This window comes from Rhinatrema bivittatum, chromosome 8 (genome assembly GCF_901001135.1).
Source record: "Rhinatrema bivittatum chromosome 8, aRhiBiv1.1, whole genome shotgun sequence".
In the NCBI taxonomy this organism is placed as follows: Eukaryota; Metazoa; Chordata; class Amphibia; order Gymnophiona; family Rhinatrematidae; genus Rhinatrema; species Rhinatrema bivittatum.
The window spans coordinates 134,337,792-134,358,865 of NC_042622.1; the positions used below are offsets into that span (position 1 = coordinate 134,337,792).

The 21,074-nt window shown below is 50.6% G+C and overlaps 1 protein-coding gene across 1 annotated transcript in view; it reads right to left on the reverse strand.

Annotated features, from left to right (window-relative positions):
* Window positions 1-3,600: 3,600 nt before the first annotated feature.
* LOC115097570 (amiloride-sensitive sodium channel subunit gamma-like) overlaps window positions 3,601-21,074 on the reverse strand; it is a 77,128-nt gene continuing 59,654 nt past the window's right edge. The window contains 4 exon segments of the mRNA XM_029613507.1: window positions 3,601-3,995; window positions 10,202-10,272; window positions 10,275-10,282; window positions 13,600-13,673. Of these exon segments, the coding sequence (XP_029469367.1) occupies window positions 3,783-3,995; window positions 10,202-10,272; window positions 10,275-10,282; window positions 13,600-13,673 (366 nt within the window). The 3' untranslated portion in view covers window positions 3,601-3,782.

Consider the following 21,074-nt stretch of genomic DNA (forward strand, 5'->3'; position numbering starts at 1 on the left):
AGGAAGCAACACTCCAATTAAGTGATATCCTTGGGTACCCGGAGATCTCAGGCCCTCCCTTGCTGGCTTCTTCGGAGGGTAGGCAGAGGAAGCCAAAGGACTTGGGACTCCTGCCGGAGATCCCCCTAGCTTTTTCTCAGCAGACTTTGTCCTGCTGATTCACTAAAGCATACCGGGCTATGCAGAACAACCAAGCCCTCCCGAGCCAGCAGGATGGGGACCACCCCATAAAAGCCCAGGCCCCTCCACAAGCCTGGGGCATTTCTCGAGAACCTTCGAGTCCAGGGGGAGCTCTCCCAGTCTGGGCTCGTATTCCTCAGAGGAGCAGGAGGACTCCTCAGAGGACAAGACAGATGCAGCAGTGGTGCGTCTTTTCACAGAGAGGAGCTGTCAGCCTTAATTATTAATATCTTGGCGGCCCTCAAGATTGTTCAGACTTGATCCGCTGTGCCTTGGAAAAGTCACCACTGCCTGATGCTCAGATCCAGTCCAGCATCTGCACTCTGCTCTCAGTGCCTTGCAGTGACAAGAGACACCAGCAATGGCTTTTAAACAAGTAGGGACTCCTTTCTGAGAACATGTGCTACTTCTTCCTAACTGCAGTATGAACCTGGGGTGTGTCAATTAATGGGCAGCGTGCAGAGCACGGAGAGTTGGGACCTGCAGCATAAAAACAGTGCACACAGCACCTCCTCATTTTCCCATTGAGTTCATGCCTCTGTTTTATCCTCAGGCTGAGTGAGACAGGGAGAACATGCACTGAGCACTGGATGCGACTCACTTTTGAGTGTTGTGAGCAACAGTAGCAGTGGCAATCAAGGTAACTAACTGGGCCGGTTGTCCATAACACGCCATCTTTTCCCTTCTACTGGAGGAGCTGGTGCATGTGGTCTTTATCCCCTCTCTTCTTTGTTTTAAAATTTGGAAGAGATGCTGATGGTGCTTTCAGTGCTTCCCTAGCTCTTCTTTTGGCCATCCAAGTCCTTTCTATCACATTGCCCACATGCCTGCTCCATGGAGGCTGGTGTGCCACACAAAATATTTGTTAATGCAGGTGTGCCTTATGCTTGAAAAGTTGGGAAACACTGATGCACATGTTGTAAGTGATTATTTTGTTCCTCAGAAGACTACTTTAAATGTTCTTTTTCAGGTAAAATCTGTCATTATAAATGCATAATTCTTAATTGTCTGTGTGTAGGGGGGCCGTGGGAGAGGGGGCAAGACTATAAGGTTCGCCTAGGGCACCTAATATTCTTGCATTGGGCATGGACTCCAGGGTAGGGAGTGAAGATTCAGGGAGTGGGAGGGTGTCAGTTCTTTAAGGTTAAACTGCTGAAGGGAGCTGGGCTTTTTCTGTCAGGCCCAGGAGAGAGAATGAATGAATGGGGAGGGGCAGCACAGTAATTGTTTGCAGAGGGCAGCCAAAAAGCTAGTATTGGCCCTGTAGCGAAATTACCTGATGCCTTCTCTTTCCCCTTATTCATGTTGTGCTTTTCCTATCTTTAGCACTGGGTTGACTGCTTGCTTGGTTCATTTGCTCATGTAAGCTGATGCATCGGTCTCATTTTTGTTGTGCCTCTTAATGGTTGTGTCAGGTTTGTACAAGCCCCTTGATTAAATGCACTATAAAAAAAATAATAATGTTATAATGATAATTAGATAGGCCTGTAGGTATACCCAGCAATGGACAAGAAAAATCACAGGATGATAGGTGTGGTTCCTCCCATGCACTCTAAGCACATTAAAGGAACTTCATTCAGGCTTGCACAGCAAGTGGTGGGGATAGAATCTGAACCGGAGCCTCTGTATTCACTTGGTCTACACTACTAGTCCAGTGCCCTTACTGTGTCTTGACTGATCTCTCTGTTAGTGCTTTCTAAACCTCTCTCCTCTGTCTTCCATGTCCTCCCTTTTGGCATTTTCTTGCCTTTGCACTTTTCAGCCCAGCGTGTCTCGTCCTGTCTTTCTGTTCTCATTCTCCCATTTCTTCTCCTCTTAACGTAGTAAATATACTAAATGGCGGCAGATACATTCCAAACGCTCCATCCAGGCTGCCCAGCGTGCTGCTTCCTGACGTTCTCTCCCCTCCATGCAGCAGAAGCCCAGACTCTCCTCTGTCATGTGCCCAACAGTACTGACTTCGAGCTGGCCTACTCTGGTGATTTTTGCTGAATGTTGATTTCAATATTGAGTACTCTTGGAAGCCGGAAACTTCCCCGGGTAAGTGTTCTGCTAAATATATCCAGTTAAATTTTCCCACGTAATTTTAGGGAAGTGATTTTTGGCAAAACATATCTGGCTAGTGCTGAATATCGGCCTATGCCAGATAAATTTTAGCCATGCCCCCTGGCAGGTCGCCAGCTCTACCTGTTTTTCTCTGACTTACTTGGCTAAAAATGTATCCGCATGGCAGGTTGAGACATATAAAACTCAGGGTTTATCTGGCTCAATCAAAATGTTACCTGAACAAACCCTTTGAATATCAACCTTGTATGAGTAAATTTTCAAATGGGCTGGGAGACCCTAAGCTCAACAGCTAAATCTTGGCCAGCGATCTTCAGCACATTTTTCAGCTGCAACAGTTCACAGAAGAAATTTCCCCTAATTATAACCAGCCAAAATCTAGCCAGCTAAATTTAGGACTCCCATTTTTGCAGCCAGGTTGGGCACTAAAATGTAGACAGCTAGTGCTAAAATATCAGCACTGGCCAGCTAACGCTACAACCCATTTTTTAATTGATACATTTAGCCTTTTAATGAATTGATGTAGCTAATGTATCCTCTTAGGGGAATATATTCACCCTCTGGGTTTTAGGGAGCTAGAACTTTTTGAAAATCCACCTCTTAGCTTTTTCCTACTGAGCTTTTCATTAATACATACCTTTTATAATGCAAGAACAACTTTCAGACTGTGCGCAGAAGTGTAGAGTCTGCGGGTGTTTTCTTATCCACAGACTTTGTTAAGTTTCAAAGGGGAAACTTTCCCTTTGAAAGTTGAGTGAGAAAAAGTACACACACACACGTATCCTTTAAAAATCCGGGGTCAGCGCGCGCAGGCTGCCCAAAATTGGCAGCCTGCGTGCATCAAGTCGCACAGCCTGCCCTCCGTTCCCTTCCCCCCCCCCGCACCTTCCCCTCCCTTCCCCTACCTAACCCACCCCTCCAGCCCTATCTAAACCCCCTATCTAAACTTTTAAAACTTTGTTTTAAAGTTGCGCCTGCCAGAGGCAGGCGCAACTCACGCGCACCGGCCAGCCAGCCGCCACACGATTACCCGGCCCGGGAGCTGTTTCTGAGACCACGCCCCCGCCCCAGAATGACGCGCCGCCGCAACACGCCCCCCCCTAGGAAAGCCCCGGGACTTACGAGTGTCCCAGGGCTTGCGCACGCCGCCGAGCCTATGCAAGATAGGCTCAGCATGCGCGGGGGGGGGGGGGGGTGTTGGGGTAGGTTTTCGGGGGTTATGCGCGTAACCCTTTGAAAATCTACCCCAATGTGTGTATGTGGTATATGTGTAATGGAATTAAGTGACTGAGTGCCAGCCCCCCTCCCAGATTGCCTCCTCTTTCTACATATAAAAGTGTGTGTGTGTGTGCTGGCACTGCCTGACTACTTTTACCCGAACAGAGGGTAGGTAATTTGCAAAGAGCCCATTTCTATAGATATAATATATTTTACCTGCAGAAATGTCTTTGAAAATTGTCTTCTCTAGGTCAAGAGGTCTGAATTAAAAAGGGGTTTTGGCCTGGAACTCTGGTATGGTTCGGAACAGATATTAAATACTAAATTCTGGTGGTCTTGCAACTAATGTAGCCCGGCAGGTCTTTTTCCAGATATGGATTCCTATACATATCTGGGGGTGCCTTTCTCAGGCACCGTCGGATAAGGAACAGGAGGACATCAATAAAAAGCTCAAAGAATTCCGCCAGCGTGCAGACAGAGAAGCCCACCCAAAGGCCGACCAGCCCACCCATGTTGGAGATCAGATCAATTTCCTGGAAAGCAAGGACAAAGAAGAGTGGGTCAGAAAACCGGAGCTGCTGGGCCCCAATCCTTCTCCCATGTTGCACTCTGAGGGATCCCTGGCCTTTCTCCCAGGACACGCTCACTGCCACTGAGGGATCCCCGGCCTCTCTCCCAGGATACGCTCACTGCCACTGAGGGATCCCCGGCCCTTCTCCCAGGATACGCTCACTGCCACTGAGGGATCCCCGGCCTTCTCCCAGGATACGCTCACTGCCACTGAGGGATCCCCGGCCCTTCTCCCAGGATACGCTCACTGCCACTGAGGGATCCCCGGCCCTTCTCCCAGGATACGCTCACTGCCACTGAGGGATCCCCGGCCGTCTCCCAGGATACGCTCACTGCCACTGAGGGATCCCCGGCCTTCTCCCAGGATACGCTCACTGCCACTGAGGGATCCCCGGCCCTTCTCCCAGGATACGCTCACTGCCACTGAGGGATCCCCGGCCCTTCTCTCCAGGATACGCTCACTGCCACTGAGGGATCCCCGGCCCTTCTCCCAGGATACGCTCACTGCCACTGAGGGATCCCCGGCCCTTCTCTCAGGATACGCTCACTGCCACTGAGGGGTCCCCTGCCCTTCTCTCAGGATACGCTCACTGCCACTGAGGGATCCCCGTCCTTCTCCCAGGATACGCTCACTGCCACTGAGGGATCCCCGGTCCTTCTCCCAGGATACGCTCACTGCCACTGAGGGATCCCCGTCCTTTCTCCCAGGATACGCTCACTGCCACTGAGGGATCCCCGGCCTTCTCCAGGATACGCTCACTGCCACTGAGGGATCCCCGGCCCTTCTCCCAGGATACGCTCACTGCCACTGAGGGATCCCCGGCCCTTCTCCCAGGATACGCTCACTGCCACTGAGGGATCCCCGGCCTTCTCCCAGGATACGCTCACTGCCACTGAGGGATCCCGGCCCTTCTCCCAGGATACGCTCACTGCCACTGAGGGATCCCCGGCCCTTCTCCCAGGATACGCTCACTGCCACTGAGGGATCCCTGCCTTCTCCCAGGATACGCTCACTGCCACTGAGGATCCGGCCTTCCCAGGATACGCTCACTGCCACTGAGGGATCCCTGGCCCTTCTCCCAGGATACGCTCACTGCCACTGAGGGATCCCCTGCCCTCTCCCAGGATACGCTCACTGCCACTGAGGGATCCCCTGCCCTTTCTCCCAGGATACGCTCACTGCCACTGAGGGATCCCCGGCCCTTCTCCCAGGATACGCTCACTGCCACTGAGGGATCCCCGGTCCTTCTCCCAGGATACGCTCACTGCCACTGAGGGATCCCCGGTCCCTTCTCCCAGGATACGCTCACTGCCACTGAGGGATCCCCGTCCCTTCTCCCAGGATACGCTCACTGCCACTGAGGGATCCCCGGCCCTTCTCCCAGGATACGCTCACTGCCACTGAGGGATCCCCTGCCCTTCTCCCAGGATACGCTCACTGCCACTGAGGGATCCCCTGCCCTTCTCCCAGGATACGCTCACTGCCACTGAGGGATCCCCGGCCCTTCTCCCAGGATACGCTCACTGCCACTGAGGGATCCCCGGCCCTTCTCCCAGGATACGCTCACTGCCACTGAGGGATCCCCGGCCCTTCTCCCAGGATACGCTCACTGCCACTGAGGGATCCCCGGCCCTTCTCCCAGGATACGCTCACTGCCACTGAGGGATCCCCGGCCTTTCTCCCAGGATACGCTCACTGCCACTGAGGGATCCCCGGCCCTTCTCCCAGGATACGCTCACTGCCACTGAGGGATCCCCTGCCCTTCTCCCAGGATACGCTCACTGCCACTGAGGGATCCCCTGCCCTTCTCCCAGGATACGCTCACTGCCACTGAGGGATCCCCTGCCTTTCTCCCAGGATACGCTCACTGCCACTGAGGGATCCCCTGGCCCTTCTCCCAGGATACGCTCACTGCCACTGAGGGATCCCGGCCTTCTCCCAGGATACGCTCACTGCCACTGAGGGATCCCCGGCCCTTCTCTCAGGATACGCTCACTGCCACTGAGGGATCCCCGGCCCTTCTCTCAGGATACGCTCACTGCCACTGAGGGATCCCCTGCCCTTCTCCCAGGATACGCTCACTGCCACTGAGGGATCCCCGGCCCTTCTCCCAGGATACGCTCACTGCCACTGAGGGATCCCCGGCCCTTCTCCCAGGATACGCTCACTGCCACTGAGGGATCCCCTGCCCTTCTCCCAGGATACGCTCACTGCCACTGAGGGATCCCCTGCCCTTCTCCAGGATACGCTCACTGCCACTGAGGGATCCCCGGTCCCTTCTCCCAGGACTACGCTCACTGCCACTGAGGGATCCCCTGCCCTTTCTCCCAGGATCACGCTCACTGCCACTGAGGGATCCCCTGCCTTCTCCCAGGATACGCTCACTGCCACTGAGGGATCCCCGGCCCTTCTCCCAGGATACGCTCACTGCCACTGAGGGATCCCCGGCCCTTCTCCCAGGATACGCTCACTGCCACTGAGGGATCCCCGGCCCTTCTCCCAGGATACGCTCACTGCCACTGAGGGATCCCTGGCCTTTCTCCCAGGATACGCTCACTGCCACTGAGGGATCCCCTGCCCTTCTCCCAGGATACGCTCACTGCCACTGAGGGATCCCCGGCCCTTCTCCCAGGATACGCTCACTGCCACTGAGGGATCCCCTGGCCCTTCTCCCAGGAACGCTCACTGCCACTGAGGGGTTTTTGCCCAGGATACGCTCACTGCACTGAGGGTCCTCTCCAGGATACGCTCACTGCCACTGAGGGATCCCCGGCCTTTCTCCCAGGACTACGCTCACTGCCACTGAGGGATCCCTCGGCCCTTTCTCCAGGATACGCTCACTGCCACTGAGGGATCCCTGCCTTCTCCCAGGATACGCTCACTGCCACTGAGGATCCCCTGGCCCCTTCTCCAAGGGATACACTCACTGCCACTGAGGGATCCCCTGGCCCTTTCTCCCAGGATCACGCTCACTGCCACTGAGGGATCCCCGGCCTTTCTCCCAGGATACGCTCACTTGCCACTGAGGGGTCCCCGGCCTTCTCCCAGGATACGCTCACTGCCACTGAGGGATCCCCTGCCCTTCTCCCAGGATACGCTCACTGCCACTGAGGGATCCCCGGCCCTTCTCCCAGGATACGCTCACTGCCACTGAGGGATCCCCGCCCTTCTCCCAGGATACGCTCACTGCCACTGAGGGATCCCCGGCCCTTCTCCCAGGACACCTCACTGCCACTGGAGGGATCCCCGGCCCTTCTCCCAGGATACGCTCACTGCTCACTGCCAATGAGGGATCCCAGGCCCTTCTCCCAGGAACGCTCACTGCCACTGAGGGATCCCCGGCCCTTCTTCCAGGATACGCTCACTGCCACTGAGGGATCCCCGGCCCTTCTCCCAGGACACGCTTCACTGGCCATCGAGGGGATCCCCGGCCCTTCTCCCAGGATACGCTTCACTGCCACTGAGGGATCCCCGGCCCTTCTCCCAGGATACGCTCACTGCCACTGCGAGGGATCCCCGGCCCTTCTCCCAGGATACGCTCACTGCCACTGAGGGGTCCCCGGTCCTTCTCCCAGGATACGCTCACTGCCACTGAGGGGTCCCCGGTCCTTCTCCCAGGATACGCTCACTGCCACTGAGGGATCCCCGGCCCTTCTCCCAGGATACGCTCACTGCCACTGAGGGATCCCCGGGCCCTTCTCCCAGGATACGACTCACTGCCACTGAGGGATCCCTCGGACCTTTCTCCCAGGATACGCTCACTGCCACTGAGGATCCCCATCCTTTCTCTCAGGATACGCTCACTGCCACTGAGGGATCCCCGTCCTTCTCCCAGGATACGCTCACTGCCACTGAGGGATCCCCGCCCTTCTCCCAGGATACGCTCACTGCCACTGAGGGATCCCTGGCCTTTCTCCCAGGATACGCTCACTGCCACTGAGGGATCCCCGTCCTTCTCCCAGGATACGCTCACTGCCACTGAGGGATCCCCGGCCTTCTCCCAGGATACGCTCACTGCCACTGAGGATCCCCGGTCCTTCTCCCAGGATACGCTCACTGCCACTGAGGGATCCCCGGCCCTTCTCCCAGGATACGCTCACTGCCACTGAGGGATCCCCGGCCCTTCTCCCAGGATACGCTCACTGCCACTGAGGGATCCCCGGCCTCTCCCAGGATACGCTCACTGCCACTGAGGGATCCCCTGCCCTTCTCCCAGGACACGCTCACTGCCACTGAGGGATCCCCGGTCCTTCTCCCAGGATACGCTCACTGCCACTGAGGGATCCCCGGCCCTTCTCCCAGGATACGCTCACTGCCACTGAGGGATCCCCGGCCCTTCTCCCAGGACACGCTCACTGCCACTGAGGGATCCCCTGCCTTCTCTCCAGGATACGCTCACTGCCACTGAGGGATCCCCGGCCCTCTCCCAGGATACGCTCACTGCCACTCTGAGGGATCCCCGGCCCTTCTCCCAGGATACGCTCACTGCCACTGAGGGATCCCCGGCCCTTCTCCCAGGATACGCTCACTGCCACTGAGGGATCCCCGGCCTTCTCCCAGGATACGCTCACTGCCACTGAGGGATCCCCGGCCCTTCTCCCAGGATACACTCACTGCCACTGAGGGATCCCCGGCCTTCTCCCAGGATACACTCACTGCCACTGAGGGATCCCCGTCCTTTCTCCCAGGATACGCTCACTGCCACTGAGGGATCCCCGGCCCTTCTCCCAGGATACGCTCACTGCCACTGAGGGATCCCCGGCCCTTCTCCCAGGATACGCTCACTGCCACTGAGGGATCCCCGGCCCTTCTCCCAGGATACGCTCACTGCCACTGAGGGATCCCCGGCCCTTCTCCCAGGATACGCTCACTGCCACTGAGGGATCCCCGGCCCTTTCTCCCAGGATACGCTCACTGCCACTGAGGGATCCCCGGCCCTTCTCCCAGGATACGCTCACTGCCACTGAGGGATCCCCTGCCCTTCTCCCAGGATACGCTCACTGCCACTGAGGGATCCCTGGCCCTTTCTCCCAGGATACGCTCACTGCCACTGAGGGATCCCCTGGCCTTTCTCCCAGGATACGCTCACTGCCACTGAGGGATCCCCTGGCCTTTCTCCCAGGATACGCTCACTGCCACTGAGGGATCCCCGGCCCTTCTCCCAGGATACGCTCACTGCCACTGAGGGATCCCTGGCCTTTCTCCCAGGACACGCTCACTGCCACTGAGGGATCCCCGGCCCTTCTCCCAGGATACGCTCACTGCCACTGAGGGATCCCCGGCCCTCTCCCAGGATACGCTCACTGCCACTGAGGGATCCCCGGCCCTTCTCCCAGGATACGCTCACTGCCACTGAGGGATCCCCGGCCCTTCTCCCAGGATACGCTCACTGCCACTGAGGGATCCCCGGCCCTTCTCCCAGGATACGCTCACTGCCACTGAAGGGATCCCCTGCCCTTCTCCCAGGATCCGCTCACTGCCACTGAGGGATCCCCTGCCCTTCTTCCCAGGATACGCTCACTGCACTAGTGATCCCGGCCCTTCTCCCAGGATACGCTCACTGCCACTGAGGGATCCCTGCCCTTCTCCCAGGATACGCTCACTGCCACTGAGGGATCCCCGGCCCTTTCTCCCAGGATAACGCTCACTGCCACTGAGGGATCCCCTGCCCTTCTCTCAGGATACGCTCACTGCCACTGAGGGGTCCCCGGCCCTTCTCCCAGGATACGCTCACTGCCACTGAGGGATCCCCGGCCCTTCTCTCAGGATACGCTCACTGCCACTGAGGGATCCCCGGCCCTTCTCCCAGGATACGCTCACTGCCACTGAGGGATCCCCGTCCCTTCTCCCAGGATACGCTCACTGCCACTGAGGGATCCCCGGCCCTTCTCCCAGGATACGCTCACTGCCACTGAGGGATCCCTGGCCTTTCTCTCAGGATACGCTCACTGCCACTGAGGGATCCCCTGCCTTTCTCCCAGGATACGCTCACTGCCACTGAGGGATCCCTGGCCTTTCTCTCAGGATACGCTCACTGCCACGAGGGATCCCCGGCCCTTTCTCCCAGGAATCGCTCACTGCCACTGAGGGATCCCCGGCCCATAACCTCTGCACATTGTGTTTTATTTTGGTGTTCCAGCCCTATCCACACTGTTAGTTTAAACATGCACTTATAGTCATTGAGGGTTCCTCTTCAATGAGCTCGTAATTCAACTGCTTGAAATAGACCACCACCTTCACAAATTATCCCTGGCAGAGCAAGCAGACCATTTGTGATAACATGTAGTTAGCAGCCTATGATTCAATGCTAATGACTACACCCCAACATCGCTGTGTAACAGAAGGGTCTTAGGCACAGAGCATTGCATTTCAGCTTCATTTAGCTTCACAGTGACAGTGGACAGATCGCGATCGTGGTTCTAGCATAGATGAAAAAAATTCAACAAAGCTCTTCAGCTAAATGGATGGGACTTCATAAACATAGAAGCCCAAAAAGCATCAGCAGGCCAAGAAACATGGGAAAGCCAGGTGTTCCCATGAGAAAATTAAGAATTATTTAATCAATGTTCATATCTATCCAATGTTTCTGTTCCAACGAAGGAATCTTAGAAAAAAGGAAATTGTAGGTATGATGGTGCTGTGGACTCAGGGGGAACTGACCCAGGAACTGAAGCCCAACACCACCGGGATTAGGAACCAAGAAAAAATGGTTTTCTTTCTTGCTGGAGAACCTGTGACAGACGTACAGTGGTGGCTTTTTGCCTATCACTGGATTAAATTTATCCAAAGAACCCAACAACAAAATCCAACTGTATCTTTGTTTTTAATATATTTTTTTCTTTCTTTTTAATGATCTAATTCACCTATGTGACTCACACTTACATGTGCAACTCTGATTTAAACTTGCTGTGTGATAATAAAAAGTTTCAGAAAAAATATTTGATAGGTGTGTGGTGATGCTTCATAAAATTTTAAGAGCACCTGACATAGGTGTCTTGCTCCATTTTTACTGTTAATCATAAGCACCACCATCCACCCAATAATTGCTTTAATAAATTGTTCAAAAACTTTTTTTGTTATCTGGTTTTTTTTTAAAACTTAACTTTTTTTTATTTTTGAAAAACCAAGTTTAAAAAGTGAGTGTAAAGCACAAGATGTAGAGCCAGAAGATTAGGGGGAGGGGGCACCGCATTGCCGCCATGTGGGATGTCATGTGATGGAGTCCCTTTAAACCGGGGGCACTGAACAGGGGAGAGCGGGTCCGCCATTTTTCGAAGAGGAGCGTGGAGTGAGCAGCGCTTGTGCGGAGCTCTTTCTGGAATTGGGAAAATTAACGAAACAGAATTGTCTTGTGCAGCGGTTAGAGTGGCTTCCCCTGATGAAGAGTATTCGAAACCTGGCCTTGTTGGGGCAAGTGCCGCCAAAAGATCGTTCCTGAGGATTCAAGTGGCAAGATAAGTAATGCCTTGCATTGGGTGCTCCAGTTTTAAGTCATTGGCGACCCGTTATCTTCTGTTCTACATCTTGTGCTTTACACTCACTTTTTAAACTTGGTTTTTCAAAAATAAAAAAAGTGAAGTTTTTTTTTTAAAAAACAGATAACAAAAAAAGTTTTTGAACAATTTATTAAAGCATTATTGGGTGGATGGTGGTGCTTATGATTAAACAGTAAAAATGGAGCAAGACACCTATGTCAGGTGCTCCTTAAAAATTTTATGAAGCATCACCACACACCTATCAAATATTTTTTCTGAATATTTTTTCTGAAACTTTTATTATCACACAGCAAGTTTAAATCAGGGTTGCACATGTGAGTTTGAGTCACATAGGTGAATTCATATCATTAAAAAGAAAAGAAAAGAAAAGAAAAAAAAATATTAAAAACAAGATAGAGTTGGATTTATGTGCGGTCTTGGCTAAATTAATATAGGATTTTACCCCCACTTTTGTGGATAGCCATGTTGGATTATCACTGGATTAACACAAGAGAGGGGCTGGGGTGATTCGGAAGAAGACAGGACTTGATTGAACCCATGGCTCCTCTTACACACTTACACGCACATGACCTATGGAAGATTTCCCACCCTTTCATGGCCATTTTGATCTGCAGAAGTCTACAATGGGTGGTGACTTGTTTAAAATGAATGTGGTATTCGTATCAAACAAAGTCTATTTTTCCTCTGCTCTGATTGGAAAGAAAGAAAATAGTCTCTACCTGAAATCTTTGGATATTTCAGTTTGTTACTAAACCCTCTCCAAAAAAAAAAGAGAAAGAAAAATTGTGGTGGGCCTTCTTGAGCCCTCCGCTCCCCCCCTGCAAATAAGCCCCTTCCGTCTTTCCATGGAGGTCGTCACTGCAGAAAGGGGTAGGAGCAATCCCCCAGTGGCTCCTACCCCTGCCAGCTTCCCTTTAAAAAGTGTTGCCAGATGCTAGTGCCAATGTTGGTTTTACAGCCATAAAGGCAACGCGACCATAAGACGAGCTTAACAACCGCAGAGCTTCGCGCATGTTGTACTGCTCTACAGCCATATTAGTTCTCTGGCACCTTGGCCAGCCCTAAGGATCGCTCTTGCCCCCTTTTTGCAGTGAAGACTCCCCCAGATAAGAGGTTAGTGGGGGCTGGGAAGACGCCGGCTTATTTGTGTGGGGGGGGGGGGAATGAGAGGCAGGGCTTGGGTAGATCCCAATCTGTTCCCGTCGGGCCAAGTGGTGGCAGGCCTGTTTTGCTGCTCCATTGTTTGTTTGTTTCTTTAATTAAAAGGTAAAATTTAAAAACCCCGGCGTGCGCATTAATCGGGGGGGGATGCGCAATATAAGTCGGACTTTCGCGGCGCCAAAAGTAATTTTTAAAAAGCAGCCGGATGCACACGAAAAAACCCACCACCCACGCGCACATCTGAAAAGTTTCCAAAAGGAGGCCAGGGATGGGCATTTCGGGACCCGGCCAGAGATGTGCGCTTAAATACTTACGCACCTCGGCTGCAGGCTGAGGTCCCCTGCTGCATAAGTTTACTTCTGCTATGGAGGACATGTAAGTAATAAAATAACATGATCAAGCCATTTCCGAGGGGTTTCAAGGGTCTGGGGTAACTCGGAGGACTGAAAGCTATCAAACCGGGGGGGTTTTGGAGGACCTAGCTGTTAACTGGATGAACTGGTGGACGAACTGGTTAAACTGGCAATGGTGTGGACATGCACCCCTTTTAAAATTTCCTGACTTACGCAGTAGCAGCAGGATGTCCGCGCCTGTGCATGCATTCACTTCAAATTTGGCACGCATGTGTACGTGGCCAGGCTATTTTATAACACACGCTGCACATCTTGGCATGTGCCAGCATGCGCACTCATATAGATGCCTGCGTACCAGTTTGAAAGTTACTGTCTCTATGTATATTTCAGGTTGGCAATTGAAAAAAACAGAATAAAGATTAAATGGACTAAAACCCAATTAAACCCTCCTTCCCCCTGCCCCCAAAAAATGAAAAAAATACAAGCAAATGAAAATCCACCCCCCCCCCCCCCCAGGCACATCCCTACCTACATAGGTGCATTAAATGGTGACTACCTGATGAGAGTTGGATCATCTGCGATAACGTTCATCTGCCCTCCCATGTCCCTCAGCTCCTTGGAGAAATTTTCCTTAAAGGAGAAAGAATAAAAATCAGTGTGTGTGTTTATATGTGAGAGAGAGGGAGCAAGAGAAAAAATGTGAATAAGTTCAGGAGATGGGGCAGGAATATTACAGCTAAATCACTAGAATTATATTTAGGGAATGGCCCAGAGAAGTGCTGTGCACCATCATGTGGAAAGTCCCTGGTTTGATGCCGAGTCAGGTCTTCTGCTCCCTGGGTCAGCTGGGATGCTGTGGAGGTAGTGTTCACAGCCCTTCCACCCCCCCAGATGGGGAGGTGGGGGAGGGGTCAGGGAGGAAGTCACGGTCGTTGCATAAGACCAGGATTCAGTGCCTGTGATTGCAGGGTTCTGGAAGGAGCCCTGGTGCAGCTGAGGACCGTCACAGCCATGACCAGACTGTTGGGAACCCCAGCCGCAGGCAGTCACGGCCGGGTCCCCCCTCACCTGCTGCTCCTCTCCACTTCTCGCCGCTGCCTGCTTCACGTGGCTCCGGGCCGCGATGGGGCCTTCCCGCAGCGTTCTCCCTACAAGGGAGACGCCGCCAACTTCCTGGTCCAGGCTCTGCCCCCGAGGCGCGTGTGCGTGCGCACCAGGCTAGAATTTAAGGGTCAGAAAATGTACCTCCCTGCACTGGGTTCAATACAGGTATTCTATATGATAGATTTACATACAATATACCCGTATTCACATATTAAATAAATACATTACATATTTTATTCCATATATTTGTTTAAAAGCATACATGAAACACCCTACATTTCCATACACTCACTCATTCATTCAACTAAACAGCATGTTATAAACACACTTTTTTTTAAAACATCACTTTAACATCAAACACATAAATGTTGCAATAGACATTAATACAATGTAAACATATCCCTTCAATTACAATGTATCACCTTATTTTTTCACACCTGTGGAGTTTTTATACCTTGTTGCCCTCAATTCATTTGTTATCCCCTAAACACACAATTACCAATATACTTTATTGCACTGTAAGAAAACCTTTTCACTCCAAGTCCTTTTTCTTTTGCATTTTGTTTAATGTTATGTATCTTAACCAAATTCCCAGTTCATACTTCCTGTTCTCTGTAAGACACACATATGTTATGTCATCCCAAAGTTACTTGTAAATCGAAGTGATTAGTAACATTGTTACTAGAACTGCGGTATATAAAAAATGTTAAATAAATAATAAATAAAATAAATTTTCTTCTTAGCCTCAATTCAACTGCTGTCCCAACAGGAAGCTCCTGTTTCACCCTTTTGGTTTCTTCAGGGGATTAGCTTCATATTCATATTTGAAAGCTCTTGGATAAATTTCTCTGAAGTCTATAACGCCAAACAGGATGTTACTGCCAATCCAATGTAATTAGGGAACCTTAAATAAAAATCGTTCCATTATTAAAACACTACCTACTTTTTTATCCTCACCATCTACCTTTGTAAATACATCCTGTATTAATTTTTATCCATTAATTTTAAACATTTTCAAAAATTTAAACATATTAAAAAAACACCTACCCTAGTCATTGTTTCTACCGTCATCACACTCACCTTTATTCCTCTCACTAAACAAATTCTAAACACTTCCAATTCCTCCTTATTCTAAAGCCATCTCTGTTTCCTCGATCACTTTACCTACCCAATGTCAAAATATTTTGACATTGGGTAGGTCGCAAATGGTGTTTCATTTTTGTTATTTATATAGTGAAGAAGCGGTAAAGTGATCGAGGAAACAGAGATGGCTTTAGAATAAGGAGAATTGGAAGCGTTTAGAATTTGTTTAGTGAGAGGAATAAAGGTGAGTGTGATGATGGTAGAAACAATGACTAGGGTAGGTGTTTTTTAATATGTTTAAATTTTGAAAATGTTTAAAATTAATGGATAATAAAAATTAAATACAGGATGTATTTACAAAGGTAGATGGTGAGGATAAAAAAGTAGGTAGTGTTTTAATAATAGAACGATTTTTATTTAAGGTTCCCTAATTACATTGGATTGGCAGTAACATCCTGTTTGGCGTTATAGACTTCAGAGAATGTTATCCAAGAGCTTTCAAATATGATATGAAGCTAATCCCCTGAAAAACCAAAAGGGTGAAACAGGAGCTTCCTGTCGGGACAGCAGTTGAATTGAGGCTAGAAGAAAAAGGACTTGGAGTGAAAAGGTTTTCTTATAGTGCAATAAAGTATATTGGTAATGTCTTTGTGTTTAGGGGTAACAAATGAATTGAGGGCACCAAGGTATACAAATTCCACAGGTGTGAAAAATAAGGTTGATACATTGTAATTGAAGGGGATATGTTTACATTGTATTAATGTCTATTGCCAACATTTATGTGTTGATGTTAAGTGATGTTTTAAAAAAAAGTGCTGTTTATACATGTGTTTAGTTGAATGAATGAGTGAGTGTATGGAAATGTAGGGTGTTTCATGTATGCTTTTATAACAAATATATGGAATAAAATATGTAATGTATTTAATATGTGAATATGGGCATATTGTATGTAAATCTAGAATTTAAAGGGGGCCATGGCGGGGAAACATCGGCCCAGCCCCTGAAGATGATGTCAGATGCCCAGGCTATTTAAGCCCAGCTTGGATCAAAGTTCTCTGCCTTGGCAACAGGTTGACTCGCCAAGTAACTAGTTGGTTTGTCCCTACGTATTCCAGTTCCTGTGGTTCCTGACTCCGTGATCCTGTTCCAGTTACAGTTAAAGATGGCACCGGCCATCCAGTGCTCCCTCCATGTGACAGGGCGGCCAATGGCACGGATACCCTGTCACATGGTAAGGGCAAAGGCCATCGGCGCCATTTTTTTTAGTGGCAGCCGACTGCCTGAGAGTGGGAGATTGCTCCCGGGACCCCCACTGGACCACCAGGTACCTGTAAAATGTTTTGGGGGGGGGAGCGAAGGGATTAGTTTTAAAGGGTCGGGGTGGGTTTTTTGTTTATCGGCTCGGGCGCAGCCGATAATAACCCAACCACGATCGGGCCGGACGAAAAAAAAAACCATGATGTGAATCGGAACCGGAATCTGAACTGATTCCGGTTCTGATTCACATCTCTATTATCTACTACTTTAGACAGACACCTTCTGATAGGGGTGTGCATTCGTTTTTGACGTATTGTCAATCTGCAACATATATGTCCATATTCGTTATATTCGTGTGGAGGCGAAACGTATCACGACTTTCCACGAATATAACTTATCAACCGTTTCATCCATTGCACGGCGCATAGCGTGTGCGCTTTTCCTTCACTGCCATTTGCAATCGGAGGATGCCATTTCGGTTGCATCCACTATCCAGAACAAAAAACCAGCCCTTTCCTGTGAGTCATCAGTGACTCACAGGAAAGGTCAGACAGGTTGCATGGATACCGGAATGCGGCGTATCAGCGATAACATTTGTGTGAAATGCACTGAATGCAGTCAATCATGCTGCCATTCAGTACTCGGGTGACGATTTTCCTGATGACCCAGCACTATATATACTTAAGCATGCGGCTCATGCCACGCACTTTCTTTGCAGGGGTGGTGTGGGGGAGGTGGTCTCTGTGGAAGCAGGCTGCACTCAGAGCTAGTCTGAGTTCAGAAATCTCTATTGAATTGCTAGCTAGGCTAGTTAGTAGGGAAAAAAAGCTATTTATTCTTTATTTGGCTGCAGTGCCTGTGCCAGCTAGCTCTGTTTGTTTTTTAAGCAGTTTATTTAGGTAATCTGAGGCGGTCTCTCTGTGCCAGGGAGGAGAAGCTGCTAGCAGTGCCATTTTGTTTCATTCACCCTCTGGGCTAGGATGAAGCAAGCACCATTTGGGTGTTGTGGCTGGGAGAGATATATTCAATTTTGCTAGAATCTCCATTGGAAAATTTATTTCATTGATTTTCCTGCTATGCCAACAATTCCAGCTTTTTTAAACCGAGTTTGTTTAATTCAACTCAGTGTCTCCGTGCACTGGGCTTCAGTGGGCTGGCAGTTTAGCAGACTGAACTTTATTATTGGGACAGTCTGTGCAGTGAAATCCCCAGTCTGCCTCTTTTGTGCTTACAAGCAAGCTGTGTGTGTGTGCACACCACACACGTTACATTAGTGCAAAGCAAGGCACTGTGACAGTGGGCAGTGGGTAGTTTAACAGACTGAACTTTATTATTGGGACAGTCTGTGCAGTGAAATCCCGAGTCTGCCTCTTTTCTGCTTACAAGCAAGCTGCGTGTGTGTGCACATCACACACGTTACATTAGTGCATAGCAAGGCACTGTGACAGTGGGCATGTTGTGACTGTTGCTGCCCGACGTCTCCACTCCGACCACTTTCCCGCGTTGGCGACTCCCTCTTCACTTGTTGGATGTTTGGCTACCGCGGCGTCATCTTGCTGACCTCCTCCGGCGTCTGGCTAGACGCTGCACTCCGCCATGTTTCCCAGAAGCCTAAGGGCGCGCACGGCCCCGACTCAAGAACAAGCAGCGGCGCGAACCTCAGGAGCATCCCCCTGAGATGACGTCATCATTACCGGATATTTAAAGGTCTCTGAAATCGCTAACTAATCGGGTTAGCAAGGGTTCGCTTCCTCCAGGTATCATTGCGGATGGGATTCGCTCTCTGCATACCTTGCTACTCTGCCTCCTCTGAGTTTACCAGGGGTACCCGCTCTTCGGGGGCCTTGCTTTCTCTTTTGCCTTTTAGTTCGCAATCTGGAACCGGTACTCGCTCCTCGAGGGCCCATGTTCTCGGTCCTGTTTCTGAATACCACTTCTGCCAGGAAGTCATCGCTGCCTACAACACCAGTGAGTTACCATCTTTCTCTCAGAGCCTACCCTGGAACCAGGTACTCGCTCCTCGAGGGCCTAATCCATTCCAGCTCCTGGGCTGCTTCAAGAGACTATTGTGTGAGTGTTACCATCAAGGTTCTATTCCTGAACTCTGCATACCCTGCCTACTCACTATACTTAGTTTCTCTACAGCTCTGCCATCCTGGGATCGCTGTTCCAGTATCTGAGGGACTACAGCCCAGCTGGGCATTTCCAGCTCACTACTGCCACCTCTGGTGGTTCAACATATTCTTTAATAAAAGAACTAGTGTGTGTCTGTCTCCAAACTCTAAGCCTGACCGGAGGTCTCTCTCGGGATCCCCCGGGGGCGTGGTCATCTGCCACCGGCCCAAAGATTCACCCACAACTATCCCAAACAATAACAGATTGCTAACTCCATGGATCTGGCACAACTCAATGCCTTGCAGGCCATACCGGGCCTGGCCCAGCGCATTGTGGAGCAGCAAGACGCCTTGGAGAAACTTACTTCAGCGTTTCATCAGCTACATACACAGAAGGTTCAAGGCACAGCTTCCAACCATGAAGGTCAGTTACAGGAGGTAACTTTAAAGACTGCTGTGTTCTGAATCTGCTAGGGAGTTAGCAATCTGTTCTGGATCTGATGGGAGGAGCAATCAGATAGTAGTTAGCAATCCGTTCGGGATTTGTAGTTATATATGAGAGTTGAGGATGGATCCTTGAACCAGTGGCAGATAACCACGCCCCCGGGAAATGATCCCAAGAGGGACCACCGGTCAGGCTCTGAGTTAGGAGACAACACACACTAGTTCTTTAATAGACAGTATAATGAACCACCAGAGATGGCAGTAGTAGTGAGCTGGCAAGCCCGGCTGGGCTGTAGTCCCTCAGATACTGGAACAGTGATCTCTGGAGGCTGAGCTGAAGAGACTGAAATATAGTGAGTAGGCAGGGTATGCAGATTGTAACACTAACACAATGTCCCATGAAGCCCAGGAGCTGGAAAGTATAGGCCCTCGAGGAGCGAGTACCTGGTTCCAGGGAAAGCTCAGAGAAAACGATGGTAACCTCACTGATGTAGCTGAGATAGTTGGTAGTGAAGACTTCCAGGCAGAAGAGGTATACGAAGTAACAGTATGGGAAGAGGGCTCTCGAGGAAGCGAGTACTGGTTCCAGACGGTCACCTGAAAAAACAAGGAGAGAGCGAGGCCCCCCAAGGAGCGAGTACCTCTGATAAGTCTGAGGAGGCAGAGTTGCTTAGACAGACAAAGCAAGACATTGTCAATACATGTCCTTATCCATGTCCTTGCTAACTCGGTGTGTTAGCAAATTCCAAGACCTTAAATATCTGTTGCGGGTGACGTCATCTTCGGGGGACGCCCCCAAGGTTCGCGCCAATGACGGTACTTCAATCGGGGCCGTGCTGCACGCGCACCCCTAGGCCTCCAGGAAACATGGCGATTGCAGCATCGAGTCGGTCCGGGAACGCCCGAGGGTCCTCAGCAAATGGACACCGCGGCAGCCAATCTTCCCGCGGACGGAGAGGGAGGCGCCAGAGAGGGTAAGGAGGGCGGAGAGAGGGGTCACCGACAGACACAACAGTACCCCCCTTCAAAGGGCGACTTCCTCTTCAGGTACCAGGCTTAGGTTTTGAAGGATGCACGAGATGGAACTGACGAAGCATCTCTTGTCCAGGATATTGGTCTGAGGCTCCCAAGAGTGCACTGCGGGGCCGAAATCTTCCCACTTTAGAAGGTATTCAAAAGTCTTGCCTCTTTTATGAACATCCAGAATCTATGTGATTTTGAGTTCTATTTCATCTTCTGAACTGAAGATAAGGGAGTCTTGAGATATTGAAAATAGCTCACTAGGAGTTGTATCATCTTCATCTGGAGATACTGAAGAACATTCACTGGTTAGTATATTGTCTTCATCTTGAGGTATAGAAGAACAGTCACTGGTTAGTGCATTGTCCTCATCTTGAAATATTGAAGAACATTCTCTGATTAGTGTATTGTCTTCCTCTTGAGGTATTGAAAAACATTCACTGGTTAGTTCATTGTCTTCTTTTCCCCCAAGGCAAATGTCCACACCAGCTGGCACCTCTGATGGTTGAATAAAGCCCCTCTGGAGATTTTCTTCCGATGTTGCTTTATTCTCGAATGCCGAGAGAGTGTACACCTGTCCCTTCAGAGACTCAGTCTTAGACTTCTGTTGAATGGTACAATCATAGGGCTCCAGTGGAGGAAGAATATCAACTACTCCCTTGGAGAAGACATCCCCGAAGAGGATGCATTGGAGCAGCAGGCCCGTAACTGCTTGAGTCGCAGGTCTGGCAATAATAGGTGATATCTCCTTAAGGCATTTCCCATGACATTCTGGGCCCCAGTGGGAGAGATCCAGAGATGCCCAGTCGAATTGGGGTTGGTGTACTTGCAACCAGGGTAACCCCAGGACGAAGGGGTGCACAGCTTTTCCAGTTCGAAGAAGGAGAGTGATTCCATATGAAGAGCTCCAGTGCAGAGAGTAACTGATTCGGTTTGGCAAGCCACATCTCCCGGTAAGGGCTCTCCATGAATGGAGGATAATCATAACAGATTTTTCAACTTGATGAGG